Genomic DNA, 1,154 nt, shown 5'->3' with positions numbered 1-1,154 from the left:
CACACCAATGGGATTGAGTCTCGTTATTTCCGTTTTGGCCCTCCTCTCCCTCTTCTTGTACGTGTGCCATGCAAAGTCACCCGGAGGAAAGGACTCCCCGCTCCTCCATCATGCCTTTCCTGCCTTTGTTGGCGCCCAAGGCCCCGATGGCAGGTGCGTGAACACCATGTTGTCTTGCTCATTGAGATGCTCATTTCTTTCTTGAAACACATGTGTCATGCTTTGTTCACAAAAAACCGATTCTTTCCAGGCGTATATAACGCACGGTCTCATTTTCCTTGTTTCGCGCTCAGACCTCCTCCACGCAACTTTGCCGGCCTTCGTGCAGGCAAGCGAAGGGGAAGCAAATGGGGGATGTTGCAGATATTCTAGGGGGGGCCCGTCGACCTCAAGTCTCTGAGCGTGAAAGCCTGCTAATGGAGACTGGGCCAAAAGCAGGCGGCACCGGGGGAGCGGGAGGGAACAAAGGGAAACGGAAACCTGCAGGGATGAGCCGCGAAGTCTTCAATTTGATCGGAAAAGAGGGCATGGCCCCGGTTGTGGTGAGCAAGAAGGCGATAGGACTCAAGGACAAGAGGGAGGGCACAGCGCGGACCCGATGGATTTGGACAACTTTCAAAAATTCAGCACGAAAAGACCAGGATAAGCCCGAGGGAGGAGAAGAGGAAGGAAAGGAGGGGGAGAATAGCGGCACGCGCAAAGGAGGAATCTTCTATCACTGGGTAAAAGCTGCGACAGACTACCCCGACTACCCTTTCGCACGCTTTAATGTGCAGACACCTGCGGTGGAGTTCACGGACGCGGAGTATAAGACGTGTTTGGCTGAGGGTGGCAAAGGCGCAGGATGGAGCAAAGAGGAAACGAGAGTCCTATTGGAGCTATGTCAACGCTTTGACCTTAGGTGGCCGATTATATATGATCGCTTTCCTGATGCCGTCGCTGAGTCCGTCGCAGGGTCGCCTGGGGGACCCCGCGAGCCTGCACAGAAGGAGGTTGAAGGGCAGGAAGGCAAAGAGGAAGGGAAGGAGGAAGGGGAAAAGGAAGGGAAGGAGGAAGGGAGGGAGGAAGGGAAGGAGGAAGGGAGGGAGGAAGGGAAGGAAGGCAGCAAGGAGGCAGGGAAGGAAGGAGAAGCCGCCGTGATGGATGCCTCCATC

General features: G+C 55.3%; 1 protein-coding gene across 1 annotated transcript; it reads left to right on the top strand.

Moving 5' to 3' along the window:
• Positions 1-332: 332 nt before the first annotated feature.
• On the top strand, positions 333-1,054 carry NGA_2096820 (dna methyltransferase 1-associated protein 1; the record flags this gene model as incomplete). Its single annotated transcript, XM_005854065.1, has 1 exon — positions 333-1,054. A coding segment is annotated over one exon (722 nt), but the record flags the coding sequence as incomplete, so codon positions are not given.
• Positions 1,055-1,154: the final 100 nt, after the last annotated feature.

Source organism: Nannochloropsis gaditana, assembly GCF_000240725.1.
Source record: "Nannochloropsis gaditana CCMP526 unplaced genomic scaffold scaffold636, whole genome shotgun sequence".
NCBI classification, from domain to species: Eukaryota; class Eustigmatophyceae; order Eustigmatales; family Monodopsidaceae; genus Microchloropsis; species Microchloropsis gaditana.
The sequence above is the reverse complement of the archived record's forward strand: the minus strand, read 5'-3'. Positions and strand labels throughout refer to the sequence as shown.